Raw genomic sequence first — 23,473 nt, forward strand, 5'->3', positions numbered from 1 at the left:
TATGGTGTTTGTACAGATTATGATTTAATAACACATAACTAGCAACAACTGGCCAGTCGCCGCGACTCCTCATTCCACGATTATTAAGGCCTTCCCCCTAGCAAACAGCCTTGAACATTCATTCCATACATTTACGGCCAAGAGTTAAGGGTGGAAACATGCAAAGATAAACAAATAATTGCTTTAAAACTTAAATTTCACGTCTTTTCGTAAATTTTAAAGTACTAAAATGTTCTATTTAAATTGTCTATACTATAGCGTTGGTAATTAATTAATATGATATGTACTTTAGGAGTATATATTAGTACACGGAATTGAACATTTTAGTGGCATTTCATTACGGAAAAAAATGAAACAATTCCACATTATAAAATTTTTTAAACAACCAAAGTAAAATTAAATTATTTTTCGGATTTTATTTGTCTGCTGCAAGTCTTCGAAACGTCGGAAGAAAACTGAAACATTAAAACCGCGATATGCAATTCGCAATTCAAATCATTAACTAAACTAAAGATAAAATATTGGAGAAATATGTTGTTTAATATTACCTTTTATATATATTTAAAATTTCGAATGGATAGCTTTTAAAAACACGGTTAGCACGCCGTTTTGCTGGAGGAAGCACCTTTACGTTTCATCTCATCGTATAAAGGAGTAATAAAAAATGTTTACTGCCAATTGTTTTACAAATTTTTGTTGCAATTTTATTAATTTATTGTTACAAAACTGTGGCTATCGAGTGTGGTTTAGCTATAAATCTATTCCTTATTAGTTATTACTAGAAGTACTGTTTTGTATGTTGAGTTTTGCACACGGCCGCGCTCATGACAACTAGAAACTATACTCCAGGTTTAGTCATTTTTTGTTTGTTACATTTTAATATAATCTCAGAGTTTATTTTCAGTGTACTATATTTGACTCAACTACATTAACTATGACCCACTTTGGATTCGACGGAAAAATCAAAAAGATCTTATATCGAATGCAATAAGGTACACACAAAGGTAAAGTAACTTTTCAGTATCATTACTAACTAGCGACAACGTAGCACTATTATCAAAATATCTATTTCTAACGTCAACTGTTGCATTAGTTCTAGACAAAACTATAAATACTCAGTTCTAAAGAATCAATTGTATGTTACACTTGGAAGTGATACGTATTCTTGTTATTGTAACTATAATTAGTGTAGTAATACTCGAGATAGTTTCGTCATTTTACTCCGGTTTTATGTGAAATATTATTTGATTTAAAATTATTATATTCGGGCCTTTTTTTTGTCACTTCTTTTTTGGGGACAGGCTAACGCTCGAAAGTTATAAGTCCATAATTTTGTACCCCATTTCCTTCTTGTACTTTTTAATGGCAATTTATTCGATATTTTCGAGATTTCCTTTAGGGGTACCCCCGCGTATCCCCACAAAGAAGCCCTGATTATACTTATATCCAAATGGATATGTCAACATTTGACCACGTTTATCGGTCTCTAAGTTAATATAAAATATGTTTACTCAACGCATTTGCTCTCCTTTACTATTATTAAAATGGGGAAATGTTTGTAGGTTTGAATGGGCTTATCTCTGGAACTACTGAAACGATTTTGAAAATCCTGTCACTAATAGTAAGCTCCTGCGTACTATAGGCTATTTTTCCCGGGAAAATATTAAGCTGGACTTTTATTGTGCGGACGGTGCCACAGGGAAAATCTAATTGGGTATATTGTAGAGTTATAGTAGTCTCAAGGAAAAGCTTGTGGTTGGAAAGTTGTAAGAGAAGAGGGCACGAGGACGAAACCCCAAAAGATGGATAGACCAGGTTTCCAGTGCGTTGAATGTCTCTATTAATACAGCATTTCAGCAGGCAGAAGACCGAAGCCGATGGGGAAATATCACAGTGAAGATAATAATGATGATATGAATGAAAATGAAATAATTGAGAGTCACGATCTTCAATAATAAGGGACCGACTGGAGAGAGATAGTAATCCTAAATATTTTTGGCGCGTTGAAAATAGTTCTGAGGGAAGTTACAACTGGCACATATAGTGACAGGAAGTGTAGAGGTCGGATGGAGTAACTAACTACGGGGCGGTCAAAATTTTTAGGATATCCAGTTATTCAGCCATTGCTCAGTATTTAATATAGATACACTCCTTTGAGTATACATAAGACATGTTAGGTAGCTAATTTATATAATTCCTGTAATTTTTTTACTGCTTGAGATTTATAAGATTACATGGTCTTGACTCTACAGAATAATTAACTGATTTTTTAATATTAAAATTTCCTTCTTTGCTGTTGAAATTGCTGAGAATAATTTTATTACACTTAGTTTTAATTATACATAAGCTAATTTAAAATTACACAATTATTTATAGTTCTATAATTGGTCTAAGAGCAATTGGTCATTTTCAAACACGTGTATTTATAAATTTTATAATATTTAATAATCATAATATGATTAGGGTTGCCACCTTCTTTTTAAGCATATAAACTATGTAGTACTATGTATACATTTTTCTACGTTCAACCTATGTAGGTTAAAGGTAGAAAAAAGTACACGGTGTCAAACTGAAGTACGGATGAGTTCTACTTTATTATTTTGCTTCTAAAAATACTTTTAATTTCTTTTGGCAGCAAAATATCATCTTCATCGCAAAACTTAAACTCTGTGAATGCAAATGAGTAGTGACAATAAAAATAAAATTAATTCATACAATAAAAAATAAATATATCCGGCTTATTAAATACTTCATGCCATTTCTGTACCATTACTTGCCACCATATTACGTTTACATTCATACAAACAATCCTGGGTAAATTAAATCACGCTGAATAAAGTATTTTTACATACTTTATTGGTACCATAAAGTATAGAGTACAATTGGTTACCGGACTCATTTTGGTTCTTTACTATTATCGAATATTTACATAATATAAATTATAACACAGAAGGAATTATTAAAATCCGGTAAAAAATCAACAAGTTATAAGACTTAGAATTTCGGTGGAAGGGGTAATTAACAAGAAATATAAAAGAGACGAAATATCCACATGTGACGTCATCGGGAATCACGACGCGTGCGAAAAAAAGAGATGAAGCGATATCCCCACATCGCGGCCACTTCTGCACATTACAATTTTTAAATATAAATTACTCGCTCATTTTTTAACCAATATTTATGCAGTTTTCACAGAAGTGCTTCTTTTTCGTATTATTAACCATTAAATATAGAATAATGTACAAAATCAAGCATAGGCCGGTCCCCTATTACCCGAAACAACGTGCAATACTTCATTATAAAGTACGAATGGCAACCCTAGTTACGATGGCAAAAAATATATTTTATTTGGTTAGAGCAATCATTACTGAATATATTGTATATCATTCGAGACACGTACAAGAATCATCATTACACACCAATTGCGTAGGCCACATAACAGAGAATGAGCAATGGCCCCTTACATGTGTTACAAAGACACACATACACACACCCGTTATCACACATTTATCCCCGAAAGGGTATGCAGAGGCGTAACCAGGACTCCCACTTTTCGACAAGTGTGTTTTGTCCCATGATGTGATAGGGGGCGAGCCTAACGCCATACCGGGCACAAATTCTAGACTCCGCGCATATAGTAAGCAGAAAAGCCCCAAATATCACTTTTACCGACCCGGGGTTCGAATCCAGGACCTCAGAGCGTTGCCGTACCGCGCATGCTGTACAACTACGCCACCGAGGCAGTGTTATAATGACGTCACATAATATAATTCAATAAAATTAATACACTACCAAACTTCAACAAAAATGTAACACTCCCCGATTATTAAACACTGCAAACTAATAGATAATTGTTTTTTTTTTGTTTAAAAACTAAATGGTTACCATAACCTTCAGGCAACCATAATGGTGGTAGCCTGAAGGTCATCTGAAGCGCCAATGGCCGCTACTCCGTCATGCCATGCCGAATTATAAATACAATTGCAATAAAATGGTACCACCATCTCTTTCGTTCCTTATTATTTTTCACTTGACAGAAAAGGACGGACGTCATTAAATTATAGCGTTTCAAAATCATTATATATCAAAGCTTGCATGAAGCACGATACAATCAAAGAAACAATCCAGATGGGTACTTAGTTTTGTAAATTATTAATGTTCATCAGAATTAATTATAAAGACGTAATTCGTGCAATTTATATAAATGCTGTGCTACTTTTGTTACGTTCCAGAAAACAAATCAAAGTGAACTCAATCATTGAACAATTAACTGTAACATGGTAAGAGAAATAAAAAAAAAATGCTTTCTGAATGTAAGGTTTAAAAAATTTAACTAAAAATGTATTATAAAAAACATATGAGTATCGCACAATGGGGTAATTAAAAAACATAATGGACAATAACATGAAATTAAATTAAGTCACTAAAACTTTAAAATTCGATACAATAATATTGAACTCATTCAAGTTTCTAAGCCATAGAAATATTTATGAATTGATAATTTATTTCAAGTGAAAAACAAACAATAAACCTTCATAAACAAAAAAGTTACAACTTGAACTCTGTAGCATAGCCAGCAAGCCAGCAAAAATCACATGCCAAGAACCGGCAAACTAGACGCTTAGTCATTCTATAAAAACTAAACGGTAAGTACTTATGAAATGGTCTTGTAAAATATTTGCACAACAAAATGGTAGCTTGATGATGTTTTAATGTGAGCAAATTGTTGTTGATTTCTGAATATTACATTTTTTTTTTTATTTTTATTACAGCTTATTGTAGTGTCTAATGACACTTGACAAGGATTATGCGATATTTAAATATGAAGAGGAAAATTTTTTTTTATAACAAAAAAAAAATGTTCTTTTGTTATCTTTGTTTTTTATATTAGTGCGTGTCTCCAATAAATATTATATTTTTTCTTTCTATGATTTATTTAAATTCTATTATTTAAAACGGGACAAAAATATCTTCCATGAACAGTGTTTGCATTATTTGTTCTATATCTTTAAGATACAATGGGGCCCTATTTTATGTATGTCTCTCATCGAACAAAAACTTCCGTGCGCACGCGCACAGTGCAACAACAAATAAATTTTAAAGTAATGTTCAGCTTATTTATGGAGCAGTGCTCTGTCGTGATTTTCCCTCCTTAGCAAAACGTTATATTCATAAACATAAGAGTACATATGTAGGTGTTGTCGGCTCCAGATGGCTGGTAGCGAGCACATGTTACTTGTTACTGGTCTCTTGGTGGATTTTTTTAATATAATACCGCCATCGATTACGTAGATTGTTAGCCGAAATAAACTACAGCATCGATCAGTTAGTGATGTTATATCCCAGGTTAAAAACCATAGTCAAATATTGTTTCTCCGACGAGAACTATTGTATTCTTTGATGGACTCCAGAGATATCGTGTTATGACTCTATGAGAGACTTCAATATGTTCAAGTTTTACTCTGTCTGAGATTACACATCTATGAAAAGAAGTGGCGGACCGTGGATTCTTACCACCCGGAAGTAAAATTTGCCGGTCCAGGGCATCGGGTGAGAGCAAAAAAAAGTAATTTAGAGTATTAAGCGACACGCGGCCGCTTCCTATGGCCACTAGTATGCGACAAAAGATAAAAAAAAGTTTTGTTTACATATTTTGCCCAATCCTCGCATCTAATACCCTACGTACTGACGAAGAGTAGACAGCCTGATTACCAATAGACATCATAACAAATTCCTTTAAATCAAATGAGGAAATGGCAGAAACATGTTAAGGGGGTATGATAATGAGAGATGAGAAAAGGAGATTACGTATTATCATAAAAAAAAACTCACCTTTCGGAGGTCCGAAAAGCACCACGTCCATAGCTTTGAGGGCAAGCTTCTGCTTGTGTATGGGGTCCTTAATGCCGAGCACGTTGCTCAGGTACTGCATATTGTTCACAGCCAATCTGCATAAATAAATATTATCTATCTAAACACGCCGGCATTGTAAACATTTCAAGCGTTTTGTAACGAGAAACGGTGAGTAAGGGTTATTCACCTGTAAACCGCGGGGATCACCCTTGGCTTTTTTTTTATAAGGCAACGTGAACCTGCACCTGATGGTAAATGGAATAGAGTCCAACAGAATGTCGACTGACGAGACATGGTTACTCCTCGACAGTCGACAGAATATGCCGGATTGTTGGAACCGGATATACACAGGCTGCTCCCGGAACGCGACACACTTTCGTCGGCCACTATGACGGGTTTTAACACCTCGTGTATGGTGGTCGTTTTCCGGGCGGATTTAAAATATACCCTACCACCAGCAAATGGCTGATACTACAGAAATATTTAACAGTATTGTATTTTGTGTTGCTATTAAGAAATACATTCTTCAATCATATCAGTATGATATTATGCAATATGTGAATATTTTTGTTTTCCTTCTCCATTTTCAACAGTCGACTCTTTAGTCTAGGGGTACATTGTGTGAGGTGTGAGCTGGGAAGACCTGCCGGCCTAGCATGCGCACGACGACAAAATTTTGTCGACACTTTTTCTCGTGATTTTGTCGTTTATCTCTATATGTCTACCGACACTAACATGCGCGCTCATTTTCTCGACTTGTCACGAGAAAAGTAGAGAAAAATTAATGTTTTATTAATCTGTGGTATTTTTGTCTACAAACCCTAACATGAGCAAATAATTTTATCGTTTTTTGACACATGTAAACGAGATATTTGTCTTCTTTGATATTGTACGAAGAGATAAACCGAGAACATTATCAATTTAATTTATTCGTTAAAACGCGATGGTGGTATCTTACTATAGTAAAATAATATCGATATACGACAAACGAGAGGCGTGTAAAGTGGAAAGAAGACATATTATACTTAATTGATTTATGATATCCCTTTGCTACAAAACGAATGGCATTGTATATTAAAGAAAAGTTTGCTCCCGATTTGGTGTCTCAAGCCAAAGGCAGAGCCGTCCGTTTAAAGGTAATTGAATATATTTATTACATACTTAATTACATAAGTAGCTGAGTTTAATATCAATTGAAGTATTTTGATTTATAGATAATGGAATCATTTTTATTTTTTTTAGGTGAGACGCGTGAATTTTACGTACAAGGTATGTTAGGGCTCTTAGATTGTACCCATATAAAAATATTACCTCCTAATGAGCCACAAAGTGCACAATATCAAAAAATGAGGAAGGATGCCTGCAACACCAAGGTTCAACTGGTAATGTACTATTAATTAATTATTAGAGTTAATAGAAATAAAAATGAATGTACTTTGAGAAATATCTTCACAATTAATACATAGCGTGTTACCTTTCATAAAAATGAAATTAGTGTGCCAACTAATGAGGTAATAAGAGCTATTTAATCAGATTAATTGCAGTTTTAATTTTGTTTCTTTTAATACTACAAATACAAATGAGTAACTTGTTTTACCATAATGTTTTGCAAAACTAGTACCTATATGTTACCAAAAAATGTCACATTATGGATTCAAACAGCAAAACTCTTAATGTGAATGCCAGGTATCGGAGAAGATACTATTACTATGCAACTTAACAATATGAACAAACAATATCTTGCTTTATTTCTTTATTAAAAACTTCATTTACACTGATTGTATACTGATGGACTTAACAATAATGGATATATGGTTATACACTGTTTCAAATAGTTGTTTGACTATATTATTTTACCACTGGTACAACTTCACATTATATTACTATTGTTAAGTAACTGTAGGTAATGCAGTATTTTATGTTACAGTGTTCCAATGGAGGAAACTATTATAAATGACCATCATATGTGAGAAGAACCTGTACAATTATCAGTACCTGCAAGTGTCTCACAAGCAGGATGACCTCAATTATAATAAATAGATATTTTCCTATGTAAATAATGTATATTTTATTATATTCACATTTTAAATATCAAGATAGTTTTCATTATTACAACAAAATCTTCTACACAAATTTAGGCAACAATAGAATATTTCATAATAACTTGTTATACAACAAATTTCCTACAATTACTGTAATGAAATACTATGAACACTTACAAGAAACAGAAATTGCACTCTCAAGTAATTGCTGCAGTTTACTTATATTATTAATTTCCTAAACCAACAGAACAAGAACACAACAGAACAGAACCAAATTTCCTAACATACAGATGTTTTATCTAGTGTATAAATAAAGATACCTAACGAAATATATATACATGATATTAAGTATTTAAAAAAATGTAGTTTTCTTAAAAAAACTGGTTATAAAAATACATATTTTCATTAAAGTATTAAGTTCAAACCGAGCAACTAAAAAAACTTTTTTGGGAGTAGTATTTGGTAAGCTCTTCAACATGGGGTTGACTGCTGGGCTGGGGACATTCCAATGAATGTAGAGGCACTTGATTCACGGAACTAAAACAAAAAGAAAATATATACTTACTTCATATTTTAATAAACACTAACACTAAAAAACATCAATTACCATCGAATAAGAACAAACTTGAGCTTTGTGGCTGCAAAGTTCAACTTACAACATTGGTGTTTTGCTAATAAGGTTATTGTTTCACTATACTTACATCAATTGGGTATTTTGTGAGGCCCAAAGCCACAGCCATCTCCTTCCCGATTGGACTACTGATTCTATTAGGCATTATGGTACATAGTTCTCACGGCGGGGCGTAGTCACCCGAGGTAAAGTCCGGCTTGGGCACCATATACTCGTACAAATAATTGTCTTATTAGATTTTATTTGATTTGTGTCTTGTTACTTCGTACTCCAAAATAGGGCGGAGCTGTTATTTTGTGTTAGAATCCTTATTATATTGTACAATATTATTATTAATTTTGAATTTGTTTACTTATTTACGTTTTTATTTACATTATGCTCTTTGTTATGACATAAACTGTCACATAAAACGTCAAAAACCTAATTGGATCATAGATCTATAAAAATTGAATGAACTAAAACCATTGTAGCTATATTAGAAAATAAAATGTTTAGAATATATATTTCAATGGGCAACATCGGTTTGTCTTCACGAGTAAACTTATGTCTTCAACGAGGAATTTGTCGATCGTGGTGCGCATGTTAGAGAAAACGAGATATTTATCGACATCGACAATTTGTCTACTCTCGTTCTCGAGATATCTCGTGATGCGCATGCTAGGCCGGCTGGGTTCAAATTTCAAGGCGGGCCACATATTGCATACTTTATTTAGACTGGATCCCCCAGCAGAGATTGATACCTGACAGAATCTTAGATTTTTTCTAAAACATGATTTAAAAATATGTTGCGTTGACCGTACATTGGAGTGTGCTGTGTGACCAAGACTAGTGCCAGAAGATGCTGTTATTATAGACTGTAATTATAAACAAACTAAATAATGACCTTTTTTATATAAACTTACTGAAACTGCAAAATATAAATTGTACGTTACAAAAACTCTACCACATAAAAATATCGTAATTTTTCACACCATAATAATATGTATTTACCATGATTTTTAGAAGGTCAGCCGACAAAATTGCGTAACCGGGGAATTACCGCGAATGTGCTAATAGACTATTATATAAACAGATACTCATTTGATAAATATTGTCAGAATAGCGGAAATCACTATTTTCAAAGCCAACAATTCTTAGAATAAACGTTCAAAACTGTTTGAGGGTTTTTTGTCCAACATAGTATGATGATATTCACAATTTTATTAACTCGGGTATATCCATAAATTACGTCACACAATTTCATGATTTTTGAACGTACCTGGTCACAGGTCACCTTTCCTTTCTGTGTCGTTAAGTATTCGTAAATTTTATACCCAAAACTGAATAACTGAATACATCGGTTCCAAAATTAGGGATCAGGTACCTTTTAAAAAAAATCAACATCAAATGGGTGCGAACAAGATTTCATTAACAAAACAAAATATACCTAGAGATAGATGTTTTTTTAAAGTTTTTCGTTTACAGTTAATGTTTTGTGCTTTAATAATGTAGATTTACACATGTGACGTAACAAAACCTATAACCCGTTCCGCTCCCTTGTCGTGACATAAGAGCGGTAATGTCACACTTCGTTGATCTCCTTTCCTCTTGACGCGTGATGTAGTTCATGGATGACCCCTGCTCCTCAATTGTCGTCAACCCAACTCAATTTGTGGGAATCCCGTTCTAGCAGTGGGAAATTTTAATTAAGAATATTTTTTGTTGTTTTATTACATTTAAATAGATTAATTACATTATCAATTTATAAGCTCTGAAACAGTGTTCCAAATGATATTCAAGATCTTGAAGAGGTTTCGGCGAAAATGACTAACGAAAAAAATATTTTGCTAAAGAAGATTAAACTAACCGCGATAAAAATACGGCCTTTTATGATAAACAACAAACAATATTTGGAATTTTGTATACAATTTAACTTTACCACAGTTTTATCACTAAATTTGTTGCGGTACTCTTGTTACACACTATTATAAGAATTTTAAATTATTTCATAAATTTGTATTTGGTATTAAATTGTTCACTCTGTTTAGAACGTGGGTAACTAAAATCGACTAATACAGAATCATACCAACTAGCAACAAACAATAGACATATAACCAGGCCTTTTTTGTGGAGGCACACGCAGGCATGCAGTGCTTAGATTTAGACATTTCCGTCAGAGGAAGCCCGCAGTCGTCCCTAATGCGCCGAAGAGGGCCACCGTGGAGTTTTAGTTGGTATGCCGTGCGTTGTATATAGGTTAGGGACTCGGCCCGGCGGTCGCCTGAAGTTCGACATCAAATCCAGGCGACGCAACGCCGGGTCGTAAGGCACGGTGACCCCAACATAACCGCTCAGTCGCCCCCCACGAAGGCTGATCGGTAGTCATAAGAAACTTTCTCCGCGAAAAAAAAGGCATGCAGTGCTACCAAAGGAAATTTCGAAAATATCGACATAATTGCTATTAAAAAGTACAGGGGGCGGGGGTGTATAGTACAAAATTATGGACTTACAACTTTCGAGAATTAGCGTGTCCCCAAAAAGGCAGAGACAAAAAAAGGCCTGCTTATAACAAGAAGTCGTAGATCATGATGACAATTGACGATTTTCGAATTCTGTGCGCAATGTTTGTACAGAAGAAATGTACGAGCGAAAAAAAATTAAACAGAAGCAAATAGTGTACCCTTTTCAAATATAATTATAGTGTTTGCTAAACCTTTTATCTGTTAATTAACATAGTGATAAACGAAAAATGGGTATCAGTATTCGTTAGTATATTTTTTCCTTCCCGGAATATATTGTATTTTTGTTTTCGACTAAATTGGTTGCTTTAATGGTTTTACTTCTGTTTCGCGTGGTCCGCTTATTATTAGGGTACTATTAATCCTCCAGGGTTAGCAAAATGTAACTAAGCTTTTGCACGCTATTACTCTTGAGCGACACACACACGCACAGTATCACGCATTTATCCCCGAAGAGGTGTGAAGTAGGTTCCGTAGGAGGCGAGCGTCTAACCATATCGGGCACAAATTTTAGACTCCGGGCTGATGCAGAGCAGAAAAATATCGCCAAATATCACTTTGCCCGACCCGGGGTTCTAACCCAGGATCTCATAGCGCTGCCGTGCCGCGCATGTAATGCAACTACGCCATCGATGCAGTGCACTCCAGCAAAACATGGTGATAAATATTTAATTACCTGGGTAATGTGGCACCGGTAACTTTGTGCTGCAGGAACAGCGTTTTGTACTGAGGTAGATCCACTGACTGGGAGAGCCACTCCACCGTCTGCTCCACTGTCCAATTGTGCACCTACAACAAAAATCGTTATTGTAATTATTATGGAAATTTACCTCTGACCACTTTGGTTAGTAAAATTAAAAATTATAATGGATAATTTATCTCTTCCTATGATTAGTAATATTATGATCTGTGTGTTTTTAAGTTGGCCATCGAATGGCGCGTTTTTTACTGTCTATCTATACAACGGTGTTTGTGTAATGTACACGTGCAAAGGTATACATGTTTAATTAATAAGAAAACATTACTCATTTCATTATTAAGAGGAATGACCAAAGAGTAGTAAGACACGGTATAGACACCATATAATATGCAAAACTTGCATGGCTCGTGTCAAGGTCAGCTGGTAAACGCACAGTAGGGTAGTACAGAATACGATCGACGAGAGATGAAATATCTCTCGTATATCCTTCGCTACCACTTCACCATTTTATTTTAATAGTCATCAAATTTAATTTAGACAGGTTAGTAACGTGTGTGTTTGTTATTCCAGCATCGTAATCTGACTACACTGAACGTTATGTTAACTATAGGGTTATACAATTATAAAGTCAAAACCATCAACAGATTTGTGCCTATATGGCGATAGTCTCGCAATCCCACCATTTCATAGAACAATAAGTTCGATAAATTGTGAATTCAAAATTTTAGAAATTGTTTATCCATTCAAAGATACGTGAGTCTGTGAGTATTAAATTTTATTATTTTGTAAAATACCTCTGATCTAAGCCACGCCTCCCATAACTCTTTGACAGATATGTGCATATCGTCGTTGTGGTGGAAGGCCCGTTGTCTCTTCTCGTACCCGCTGTCATACTGCAACTCTTCGCGCAGGAACTGCAATAGAAATAAACTGCATCAGTGTTGAAGAAGCACTTGTGGATTAGACTTATTACTCCTAAGGCAATATTATTTACCTAAAGTTATTGCTTGCTAGTAGTAGCTGTGTAAATAACAACAATATAAATAAACAATACCAGCTCATACAAGTGTTTTTTTTTGTATAGGACAAATGAAATAGAGACGAAGTAACTATGGCTGCTGATAAATTGAATTATGTCATTACTGTCTTAAACGCTTTATATCAATACAAACACTATTTTAAATTTGGAATAACCTAACATTGGGATATCATCCATAAACAATTAGAAAGAATAAAAAACTGGCATGATTAAATTGTATATATTTTTTCAAAAGACAGGAATAATATACCTAATATTTTAATTATATTAAAATACTATGACTTAATTTTTCTTTTAAATAAAAAGTAATAATTTTCTATTTGTTCTAATTTAAAATATACATCGAAATCGAAAAAATCATTTACCGCAAAACACACGCGCGCCCATCGGGTAAAATTTCTGTTTTTTCATAATCTAATAATAGAAATGCAAATTATCCGTCATGAATTTTGCGCTACTATAGCACGTCCGAATTCTAAAGTCGGCTCGTAATGTCAATGCACTACGTGCAAAGGTCAAAACGTAATCCGCCTTATTACAAAACGAAGACTAACTATAGTACCGGGTTTAGTACCAGGTTTAAACTATGGACTAAGAAAAATGGTATTACAAAACCGAGTTTATCGTTAGTCCGAGTACTATCTGTGGTACTAAAGTTAAACCGCCGTGACCCCTAGTTTAACTCCAGTACTAACCTCGAAACATCAAATTTCAAAGTAGATAATTGTGTTTAGAGAACCAAATATAAACTAAAATAGAAAAAAATGGAAATAAATTTGATTGATTTAATGGATTTAGAAGATTTAAAAATTTTAGGAACAAATCTGCGGTTCAATAGACCCCGTAGTTTTCGTTAGTTAATGAGTCGTTTAGTCTTACAAATATAGGTACATTTTACATAAGTCATGGTAACTAAATATTCATTACAAAAACAGCAAAATTTACTCACTTATTTGTTATTTTTTTTCATTCTTTCCATCTTAACATATTGGTACTCGTCTTAGTTGATTTATTATCTAATATGTAAACCGACTTGGAAATAAGTTAACGTAGTATTTCTTGGATTAAGAAGGAAATTTGTACTAATTGAATAACATTTTAATTTATTACATTGCTCATAACCAAGATGATTGCTTTTAACTAACCTTTTCTTCAAAAGTCCAATATTCGCCTCGTTTGTTTTGATTTATTGCTCCATTTTTATTGGTATAACTAAAATATACGTAACGTACGTGATTCCACAACAAAACAATTACACTTGTGATGCCGTTGCCGTGCCTAAATTGTTTTAAAAAACAACGTTTCTTTATGTTACTTGAAGTGTTATTAATCAAAATCATAAATAAACCGAAATGTAAACATTTTGATAATGTTCAAATATGCGCGCCGCACACTTCATTCCATTGTACGCTAGCTTAACAAGTCAACAGTGAATTAAAACAAAACCAAGCCATTTTAAATTATTCAGCTTTAAGATATATTTAAATAGCAAAATAGTATATATTTAGCATCATCGTCATTATCTAAATCACATTTTATTAAACATTTTGCCCTTCGTTTTATACATACTTGTGTTAAAAGGAACGGTGCGTCAAACGCGGAGTGAATGAATCAATGGAGTACGGTAATTTTTGCTTATACTCTGTGGATACTAATTAAATCAGGGACTATCTTTGGTACTAGTTAATCCTCGGTTGGTCTTGGATTTGTAATAAGAATGAATTTTAGTCCGAGTACTAACTTTAATACCGTAACAAACCTAGACTTTTTAGTCTTGGTTTAAACCCAGTACTAACCTATCTTTTTGTAATAAGGCGGAATATGTTTTTGTTTTAATAACATACGCTATATGGAATACGATGACATAGGGTTGCTAAATATCTGAAGATCCCTTGAGGTTTTGACAGCGCACGTTGAACGTCTGAGGGGGTTTTTAGCTTAAAGCAACAATATTATAACGATTGTCTTAGTAGAAAAGTCATGAAATTCGTATGACGTAATTTGTGGATGGTCCTTACCAAAATCGTAAAAAAGTTATTTCAATATCATGTCAACTTTTTAGTTAGACGCGTGGTAACGTTAAGAGTTCAGATAACATGTTTTTTTATAACGGGAATATATCTTATTTATTCATCTAGTTAGAGCCACCAGATATCAATCAAATTGATAGTAAGTATCCGACAAAATATACCTAAGATTTGAATCCAGCTATGCTGTCTTTGATTATGGATTCATTTAGTTAAACGTTTTAACCAACGCAGGTGGCAACCATGGGCTTGGTTAGGCGGTGCTAACCCTAAAAACACCTTTGCCCACCCTAGAAAAAGCATTGCTCTCACCGGAGTCTCGCAAGGTGCAGGCCTTATACATACTTCTCGTCAGCTGTCCCGCGAAAGAAAATCCGTGGCCACATGAATGGTGGCAAGTGGCAACCCTAATAACACATAACTTTGATCCAATACGGGCCAAAACTAGTCACTTATCGTTCAAACAGTACCGGTTTGAAAACTTTTAAATAAAATAATCTTTACCTTACAAATGCCTTACGCGTTCATTATTTATCTTGTTATTTGAATAGAATTATTTTTTTTTTGGTATCGGAGTTCAATGACTGATATTTTGGTCAGTTTTGTTAAAACAACCACATGCTAAGTGTATTTGTTTAAATCTTACATGTTATTTATCCAGGTATTTAGTGGTTTTTTAATTTTAGATGTTCAAATAAAAGCATGTAGCTAAGCATAATATTATGACCATAGTTGGTATAAATATAAAAATGAATCCCTATTTCCCTTGGTCACGCCATCCCGCGTGAACGCCTGGACCGATTTCTCTACTTTTTTTTGTTGTGTTTGTTATTGTCAGGAGAAGGTTCTTATGAAAGAATAAATTCAAAAAAAATTCGCGGAAAATTAGAAAATTTAAGAAAACTTAACGACAATAATAATTTTACATAACTGTCAGTGGTTTGAAATAACTGTCAGCGATCGATAGCATGCGCGCGTGCATACGTAGTTAAGACAGGACAACGTCTGTCGGGTCAGCTGGTAATAAATAATATCAGTCCTGTATAATATACTGTCCCATAACTGGGCACGAACCTCCTCTATTGACAGTGTTTAGGAATCAGTCCACCACGTTGGTTTGGAGCTACTGCGCCTGATGGTTAATAGAGTGGGGTCCAATAGAATGTTGACTGACGAGAGCTGATTACCCTCTGTCGACGCAAATATGCCGGCCTGTTGGAAACGCATATACACAGGCTGATCCCGGAACGCAACATACTTAAGGCCACTATGGCGGGTTTTAATACCTTGTGTACGGTGGTCGCTATCCGGGCGAATATAAAATATACCCGACCACCAGCAATAATTTGATTATAATGAGGCTTACTATCAAAGGTATCACAGGGTGGCGATGGTGGTTCAGTGTCACGCAAATATAACCCAAATTATTCTTTATTAAACAACAGTTGTGGTCGCTTAGTATGAAGCAAACGACTTATGTTTGGTACCATCAGTGGCGAAACGTCCGTACAATCCGATTCCTACCGGCTTCCCTTTTAGGTTTATTTACGTTTGTCTAAATTTTTGTTTTCTGTTAAATTGGCCGCGATATGTTTACAGCAATTTTTTTTGCCTCAAGTTTCCTTTTGAAAAAACTCACCATTCACATCTGATTACCGTATATAAAAAAAAACACGTCGAATTGAGAACCTCCCCCTTTTTTTTAACCGACTTCAAAAAAAGGAGGTTATCAATTCGACGTGAATGTTTTTTTTTTATATTTTGTTAGCCCATCGGTTACTTACAGTTTGACATTTTTAGACTATCGTTATCACGTATAATTGTGTTTGTAGCCAACTTCCACGTATAAGGCTTCCAACGTTGACAATCCAATTAGGGCCTTATTAGTGGTTCAACCTGGTCACGTGTTTTTTGTGTCATTCTAACTGTTTTATGCAGGCCATAGTAACAGTAATTTTGGAATGGAAAATTATGAAGTTTGCACCTCTATTAGCTTTTTAGAGCTATAATAAAGTTTCAAGCTTATTTGTAAAACCCAACCTTATAGAATAGATCTTAAACTACACTATCATAGTGTATTTATTTTAAAAAGTACAGCATTGGTATCTTCAATAACTCAATACTGCAGTCTAAGTAGGTCTATTTCCAAATCTTGAGACTTTTGTGTTATATCCGTGTCACCTCCAATGTTGGTAATTGTTTAAATATTGAGGATGCTAATGATACGTTTATTTATTTAACTACTAGGTATTTGGGTTGAATACATCATTAAACTCTTTTAATAGTACGAGGCCAGCATTCGTAAATAATTAGCACAATTCTTGAGTAATGCATGAAGAATTGTAAGATACTAATCTTTAGGAGATTATTTGGATCCTTACCCTAAGATCGCAATAATAACTTTCTCAAGCTAATCCGGGACTTTTAAACTTTTCGAATCATGGGAAAAATCCGGACGATTTCTTATTTCCTTCCTTCCTACTCTTTTCATTCCTCTTATCCCCGTGTGTACTCGTAGCGTATGTTATCCATCTACAACTTCCAGGTCATTTTGTAGACCGCAGTGACGGAGTGTGACATTTTTACAAAAAGTAACCCAAAAAAATTGCCTTAGGTAACATATCGCGGCCAATTTAACAGAAAACAAAAACTAAGACAAACTTAAATAAACCTAAATGAGAAGCCGGTAGGAATCGGAATAGGACGCTTCGCAACTGGTAGACAGTCACGACCGGGATAGACGCACTAAACCCCCAAATGTCCCGGTATACCGAGATAGATAGAGCCGACTAATGAAGAACTCACGTCATCACTCTCGCTGAGATCCACGTTACCGTTCGCGTCGTCGTCCAATTGTTTGTGGAGCTGAGTGATCGCGTCTAGCCCGGCGCGGTCCTGCAGGCAGGAGGGGTCGTTGTTGCACGCCTCCACCAGTACTGAAACATTTAAAAAACAAATTATAAAAAAAAAAAAAAACAGTAGAAAGACCGTTCCGAATGATCATTCAAGACTGGATTTTTTATTAAAGAATATGCGACACTTTTTAACAATAAACTATCTTAATTATTTTTCATATATGGTTATCATTTTGGAAATACTTGAAATCATCGACGGTATAATTTTAAGCGTGAATTGTAAATACAATTTGTGAGAAACTATGACATCTTATATATTTTAGCATAATCGTTTAGATCCATCTGCGTTACTTTACACAGCCGACCACTGAAGATAAATAATAACAGTTTCTATTTCGACATTGACATTGACATTCAGACTAATAAACATAAACCTTGGCGACACTTTCTAGAACATAATAACATTAATACCAACGCTACAATAAATGGTCAGCATATGGGAAAAGACCCCGAACTTGGACGAGATAACAAGGCCTACAAGATTTTATTATGTCAAGATTAACATCACACGTTATCGATATAATATTCTGATAATATCATATAAATATTTTCGGTCCCTATATCGGATACCGTTATCTCGTATCAACGGATATAAGAATTTTAATTTAATGGAACAGCATCTAATATTTCAGAAATGCCTTTATCAAGTCTAATGGTTACAACAATATAAGTGAAGGAATTATAACCTATTGTGTATTTTAAAAAGTTATAACTTTTATTTACTAACTGCCATTTTCAATAAATTAACCCAATCGCTTCTTTTATTTATCCCAAAAATTGACCAATCAGAACGAAGTTTTTTCTTGACATGCTTACTATCATGCTAATGAGTTATCTTGATTGGTTCATTCTCGGAATTGGATTAAAGATTGAGTAAGTCGGAGTTCAAAATTAATGATCAAGTCATCGATGAAATATTAAATGTCATAATAAGATCTGTCAGTGAATCATCGTCTATCAACGATGGAGCCAAATCCAAAAAATGAATCTGCCAATTCTTTGTTGGAGACGAAGACGAGATTATTACAATCGCTCTGAATTTGCTACGTACAATAGAGACAATTCAAAAGTGTGCATAGTTATTACTTGAATAACGTAAGCTTTTACTTATGATGTTGAGCCCTATTTAAGCAATTTTATTTTGCTTTCTTATGAAACGTAGGATATTTTGCTGAACTTGAAATAAAAAAAAAAATGTCTATTATATCCCACTACGCGGCACAATGTATGAGAACATAGCACCTAAACAATTTCGAAGTTAACCTCAGCAACAATATATCAGACCAAAAAAATACTCTAAAAAGTAGTACTCAAAAACAAATCTTAGATAACTTGAACCATATTAATGCAACGGAAAAGAACATGGTATTTTTCCAAACGGTTTAAAAACAAAGAGCGCAATACAATCAGTTTATAGTTAATGGCTAAATTAACAATAGAAACCAAACCATTCATTATCACAAATTAGGTTAATTGTATATTAATATCCTCTAAAGTGCAATCAGATTAATTTTGTCATAATTAATAGTTTGAAAGAGTTTTTTATTGGAATATAAATTTGGATTAACCACTTAACAGGTGTAAGTTACTTAAATAAGGTTTTGATTGGCATGTTGATATTGTACCCAATAACAGTTACGAATAATATTTGTAGGAGGCTCCTCCCAAATTTCTGCTCTTTTCTTATTACTCTCTTACTTGAGCGATCCATCTTTGTAATCCTGGTTTTCTGAGGGTTACAATGAGCGGGACAATGGCCCATTTGAAGCAGTAGACTTTTTTTTTTTCCGGCCTTCGTGGGGTGCGACTGAGCGGTTATGCTGGGGTAACCGTGCCTTACGGCCCGGCGTTGAGCCGCCCGGATTTGATGACGACCATCGGACGACCGCCGGGCCAAGTCCCTAACCCTATGTACAGCTAACCTATGCACGGCCTACCAGCTAAAACTCCGCGGTGGCCCTCTTCGGCGCATTAGGGACGACTGCGGGCTTCCTCTGACGGAAGTGTCTAAGTCTTCGTCCGCAGTCGCCCCTCCGCGGTGCCGCCTTGCGGCCCGTCTCCTATGAGCGGGGGGGAGGGGGGCTCAGAAGCCCCCGCGCACCGAAGGACGTCCCCGGCGTCTACGGCAGCATGAGGCCAACTACACACTGCCGTCCATCCCGGAGGTCAACCGAAACATGTGCAAAAGTGCACAAAAATGCACTAGGGCGGACAGCCCCCTGTTGCCCGCCGACGACCCCCTTCGTGGCCCCTATTAGTCGCCTCTTACGACAGGCCGGGGATACCGTGGTGGAATTCTCCAAACGCCACCATTCCACAGGGCGGGGAAAACGCCGGTCAGTCGTCCACCCGGCGCCTCCTTCGTCTCCTCTGACGGCGGGAGGGATCCTCCCTCTCTCGATCCCTCTCGGCACTCTCCTTTTGCGAGAGGACCACCTCGCAGAAGTGGGCCACTGCACGCCAGGCCTCCCGAGAAGCAATAGACCTACCCACTAGTTTATCAGCTTTATGATATGAAAAGGTAACGCGTTCTGAATGCTGATACAATCCCGAGGATACCAACGCCCATGTAGGACAAGAGGAAAATTACAAACCTGTTGAATACTCATGTACATTTACTACATGGTTTTTAGTTGTTACTGGTTTACCCTATGCAATAAATGATGAATCCTAAGAGGGTTGTGTACCCGTATAGGAATTTAAAATTAATGTATCAGGAATGCAATGCTCAAAAGAATAAAAAAAAACTTTGTGTCATATATTGTAGTTTATATAATACCTTAAACTATTTTGAAAAAAAAACAACACTAGAGTTTCTTGCCTGTTCTTCTCTAGTGAGAACTGTTTTCCGAACTGTTGATACAGTTAATATTGACGGCATCTAAATAATGTATAACATTTTATAGGTTCAAATAAATTATTTTATTTCAAAAAAATACCCTTCATACGATGTTGAAAAATAGTTTTTAAGATAGGCAGTGGCTTGTGTAAACCCTTAGCATTGCTTATGGACACGGGCGAAGGTGACCACCTACCATCAGGTGGACCGTTAGCTCGTCTGCCTTCGGAGGTAAAAAGTATTATGTCTATTTCATTTCAGAGTATGTGAATTATGTCCGCTTTTCGCTCATTTCACATTGAAACTTAAATGCATACATCGTTTCAATGTTGACATATATGTATACAATTCATAGACAATATAAAAACTGATTATTGTTTTAATAGCTAGATGTTAAATTCATTGACAGCCCTTGGTAAACAAGTCTCTTCAATAGGAAAACATGCAAAAATTATCGCTAGATCACAATGTAAGACACCGTCTAAACACAAGAAATAATATAAAAACAGATAAAATAGGTACTTATGCGCCGTTTTTCTGTATTCGCTAATACTAAATCGATCGACTGAACACTTCTTTAAATCATTGGTCATGTTACGTATAATTATATTTAAATACCTCATATTTATTTAATTTCTAAGTCATTCATTTACGGATTACCCACAAAGTTCAAAATGTAAGTAACGCATGATTTTTTGAATATACAAGGTTATGAAACACTAAACCAGTATTAGAAAGGAGATCTTCACATTTAGAATTCATAAAAGAACAGTAAGTCGCTAGACATGCATATTGTATAATTTATCATAGCTGCGGAGGTCATATTATTATCTATGTATAGACGGTTGGCTGTCCGTGTGTCACGAGCTGTTTAGTCACCCGCTGTTGAATTTTGATTTAGCGCCCAGCTATATGTTAGAAACTCACGACTGTTACATCGACGTAACAAAGTATTTTGCTACATTTTTTATCACTTCATGTTTGCTACGATGTCATTCCATATTAGCATGTATATTTTAAATTAATTAAATATTCTTAGTTACAGAGACGTATCACTATTTAAGTGTTTTAATAATTAACAGTAAATATTTTACAAAATCGCAATTTCATAAAATTTTAATCATTTTGTATTTTTCTCTAAATTCAACAAGTGATATTTTATAACAGTTCCGCAACTGCGTTTTCTTATTCTGATTGCATCTAGCGACTTCCTTGATCCTTTAAAAGGCCATGTCTGTTTATGTTATAAATTCTCATCACGAATACAATATAAGTAAATAACAACGAGAAGAAAAGTAACTTTGATAAATAATTTTGCAAGAACTCTAAACTGAAGATCAAGAAATTCACGTTCTGTTAACGTTTTACAAAAATATTCTATGAATGATACAGAAAAACACTTTCAGAGAATTCTATTTTTTGTACAAACAATTCACATTCAAGTTTTCGGTGGCGAAAAAATCAATTAGTTTGGCAAACAGCATGTGATTATAAGTACGCTATAGAAGCAAACAAGGATAAAGGATTTTCCGCGTAAATTCGGCATTACCGTGCGCAGAAACTTAATGAATGCTTCTAGATTATTCCAAGTACACAAAGATATTATCAATGTAAATGGCGATAAGTAAGCTATAAAGCTAACAAATTACATATTATCTTCAATAAGGAAATCGTGGAATAATTTGGAAATTTATGTAAATTTTAAGTGTGAAGTGATAATGCCGCTTGATTATTTATTATTACAACTTGAACGGTAATATATGCTAATAGAAAAGTATTTTATAGCCAATTATCTAATTGTCATGAATTAACCAACAGAAAATATGCATAATATAAAAAAGAGTAATTTCCAAATAAAACTTGTTTCCGAAAATATTAAAAACTACGATAAAATACGAAAACTCGTACTTCGCTCTAACATTCAGGTAAACTTTAGAAATCATTTTTTAAAGTAATTTATTAACTAACCTTACAGAAACTCATAAAATTTAAATAATGAAATAGGAAAATTAAGGTTATCGTACGCACAAATCTGAAAACAGGCAACAGGAAAATATAACAATAAAATATATTACATTATTTATGGAGTGAACATAGTCCATAGCCAAAACGTTCTGCCATAAAGTTGACTTCTATCATAAACCAGCTTATATGTTTATGAAAGCCATTAAAATTGGCGATGATATTAGAATATACATTACAATACGTGACATCAAACGCAACACCAATATTATTGAACAATTGAGAGTTCAATTGCAATTGAACGTAACAACGAAGGCGATCGTTAGAATATAAAGCTGCTGTAAACAATAATTGCAAAACAATGATCAAGGTTGTTTTAATTGATATTACACACGAGATTTAAATTGACAGCGATCATATCGATTATTAGATGGCCAATACAGAAAACCAATGAAATGCACATTTTAGAGTTACAAATGGTAGCTTACGATCTGAATTCAGTAACTTTGAAGGAAATATGCAAAGTGATATTTTATTCTAAGAATAAGCATTTACGTGGCGGAGTCATGATGAAAAACGAATATACAATAAAACTATAACGACGTTAAATTTAATAACGACCCAATCACAATATGTAAGTATATTAAAAATTATAAAAACATCCGGCTCGCGTTATCACAAGCAATACCTGAATGACGATCGCACTACGTCACTCAGACCAACATCAAACATGTGACGTGACGCGTGACGCTGCTGCTGAATATAGAACAGAGCAGCTGTCATAATCACGCGACTAAAATATCGACAAAGATCAGGAAAATCCAAAAGTGCACGCATTGCCTAACGTCCGAAACAACGGAGCAGATGCACATAGTGAGAATGCCATCGGGCAGCACGAACGAGCGCTTGTCCTCCCACCAACGATGGCATATTAATCTGCGATAGAATCTTACATCCCTTGCCAATG

At 34.7% G+C, this 23,473-nt stretch overlaps 1 protein-coding gene across 2 annotated transcripts in view; it reads right to left on the minus strand.

The window, feature by feature from the left end:
* LOC115441311 (stromal interaction molecule homolog) overlaps positions 1–23,473 on the minus strand; it is a 54,859-nt gene that overhangs the window by 16,945 nt on the left and 14,441 nt on the right. For both annotated transcript variants that reach the window (XM_030166166.2, XM_030166085.2), the window contains exons 2-5: positions 17,596–17,726; positions 12,519–12,638; positions 11,701–11,813; positions 5,833–5,948 (exon numbers count right to left, since the gene is read on the minus strand). In XM_030166166.2, coding sequence (XP_030022026.1) covers positions 5,833–5,948; positions 11,701–11,813; positions 12,519–12,638; positions 17,596–17,726 — 480 coding nt within the window. The remainder of the gene's footprint in view (positions 1–5,832; positions 5,949–11,700; positions 11,814–12,518; positions 12,639–17,595; positions 17,727–23,473) is intronic.

Source organism: Manduca sexta, chromosome 7, assembly GCF_014839805.1.
Source record: "Manduca sexta isolate Smith_Timp_Sample1 chromosome 7, JHU_Msex_v1.0, whole genome shotgun sequence".
NCBI lineage: Eukaryota > Metazoa > Arthropoda > Insecta > Lepidoptera > Sphingidae > Manduca > Manduca sexta.